The sequence below is a fragment of the Octopus bimaculoides genome, chromosome 3 (assembly GCF_001194135.2).
Source record: "Octopus bimaculoides isolate UCB-OBI-ISO-001 chromosome 3, ASM119413v2, whole genome shotgun sequence".
NCBI lineage: Eukaryota > Metazoa > Mollusca > Cephalopoda > Octopoda > Octopodidae > Octopus > Octopus bimaculoides.
In genome coordinates this window covers 41,893,535-41,895,998 of record NC_068983.1, presented here as the reverse complement: position 1 = coordinate 41,895,998, position 2,464 = coordinate 41,893,535, and the positions used below count along the sequence as shown (strand labels likewise).

General features: G+C 39.7%; 1 protein-coding gene across 1 annotated transcript in view; it reads left to right on the top strand.

Moving 5' to 3' along the window:
- Window positions 1-266: 266 nt before the first annotated feature.
- The window catches only part of LOC106868026 (28S ribosomal protein S34, mitochondrial), a 6,862-nt gene continuing 4,664 nt past the window's right edge, over window positions 267-2,464 (top strand). The window contains exon 1 of the mRNA XM_014913123.2: window positions 267-509. Within this exon, the coding sequence (XP_014768609.1) occupies window positions 324-509 (186 nt within the window). The 5' untranslated portion in view covers window positions 267-323. The remainder of the gene's footprint in view (window positions 510-2,464) is intronic.

The window sequence follows — 2,464 nt, the reverse complement described above, 5'->3', positions numbered from 1 at the left end:
GAATAAGTACTAGGCTTACAAAGAATAAGTCCTGGGGTCGACTAAAGGCGGTGCTCCAGCATGGCCGCAGTCAAATAACTGAAACAAATAAAAGAGTAAAAGAGTGTGTGTATGTTTGTGTGTGCGTGCATGTGTGTGTGTGTGTGTGTGTGTGCGTGTGGACAAACTGAGCCTAAGCGATTGAAGGGAAATAATTCTTGAAAAGAAATGTGAAGAAGAACTGTCAGGGTGAAATAACTGTGTGGAATTAGTGCTGCCATCTGGCGAAAGTAATCGGAACGTACGTCCTGCAAGGGAGGTAAGTAGTTTACAGGGAGGTCAAAATGAGAGTCGTTCGCCGGATTGGAAGAGTGAATTTAGATTGGTCCGGGAGAAACCTTTTTTCCATTGTTACGAACCTTAAAAACAATGGTGTTGGACGCGTGGTTGTCAGACACAGCTTCTTAAACAGATATCCTGAGAAAAGCTATTATCGATTGACCGAAGTGCAGCCCAACTTTTGTGATGGTGTAAGTTCATTTACTGTTTTATTTAATTTGGTGGAGGAAATTATATAATTTTGTAATTTACTTTATTATTGATAATGTTATTAGTGATCAATCTAACTTTTATTTCGGCCTTGAACGTATGTATTTTACAACACAACGAAGGACGAGATAATACGTGGTCGTTCGTCCGCTAGAAATAGCAACGAACCCTTGAACATTAACAATGACCTTCGATACAAAGTAGAAAGGACCCCAGTGCATCTATATGCTGGACTGCCCCCTAATCTCTACAAAATTTCTAAATTATGTTATTGTTTATAGGAGATATTTTATATAAAGTTGTCGAATACATTGCTAAACAATAATCGGTAAATTTTCAGATTAACACCCGCACGATTTTCACTAGGGTGTTAGAGTTTTAGGGTCAGGGTTACGGTTACGGTGTTAGGGTTAGGTAATTCCGTCCCTAACCCTAAACCGTAACCCTAACCCTGACCCTAACACCCTAGTGAAAATCGTGCGGGTGTTAATCTGAAAATTTACCCAATAATCTGTGGTACGAAACAGAAGGGATCATGTAAAAACATCTTGGCGAAAGTAAAGAATACGTACACCCGGTGTTTAGGTTTAGGGTTTTTGTTACGCCGATAACGGGTGGTGTACGTATTCTTTACCTCCGCCAAACATGTTATATTCTTCTCCCAAGTTACTAAAATTAATTAAAGTGAGTTAATTACTGTTTTATGTCTACACAACACACCCTAGAAAATTTTCTTAGAAGCATTCTGTGATTCCACATGTGTAGCGTAAAGAATATTAACACATAAAGCGCGACGAACCACGATCGTGGCCGTCAGGCAAAGGTCGAGAGGCCACGATCGCTTCCCAGATGGATGTATTTAATTTATGGACGTTTGTTGGGGTTTGATGTCACCCAAATGCTCTGATACCCCCCAGAATGCAAGAGGACTAATAGTTCAACTAATGATCGTTTACGACCCCCGTTACTTAGCGGTTCGGCAAAAGAGACCGATAGAATAAGTAATAGGCTTACAAAGAATAAGTCCTGGGGTCGATTTGCTCGACTAAAGGTGCTGCTCCAGCATGGCCACAGTCAAATGACTGAAACAAGTAAAGAGAATGTGTGCCCACATGTGTTAGACGCATGAAATTCAAAAAGGTGCCCAAGGTTGTTGTTGGAAAGATGGTGAATAATCTTGTGGGTGTCTACCAAGTCAGATGCTACATGAAGCTGCTTTAGTGTGTCCATGCCCAGGGAAGCAATAATGAGGGAGGGTTTAATTATTAGGACTATTTAAACTGAATTAATTACTGATTTACAGTATATTTTAGGTAAACCTGTTGAATGCATACGTAAGCAATGACCTTCAGTATACAACGAAAGGGACCACATGAGCGTTATATGCTGGTCTCAGCTGGTTTTTGCCAGAATTTTTTTCTTTCCTCTTCACAACCTGAGAGCCACTACTATAGAACAAAGGATTATTTCTTCGGCATATTCCATAAAGATGAAATTTTGATCAGATATAAGTGCAGGAGTGGCTCTGTGGTAAGTAGCTTGCTTACCAACCACATGGTTCCTGGTTCAGTCCCACTGCGTAGCAAACACCTTGGGCAAGTGTCTTCTTCCATAGCCTCAGGTCAACCAAAGCCTTGTGAGTGGATTTGGTAGACGGTAGCTGAAAGAAGCCCGTTGTATATATACCATTGTATGTTTGCAAGTGTGTGTGTGAGTTATTGTGTATATACGTATGTATTTCATTTACATATAACTTCTAGCAAATAACAAGTGTTACACGTTACTGCTCTGTCATCGCATGCTGCTCTTTTACCAAACTTATCTTCTTAATGGAATTTACCATCCACTTCCTTTATTGGTAGATTCGTAGATATAGACATATGCTTCGACACATACATATAGGCATACGTATATATATATATATATATATATATAT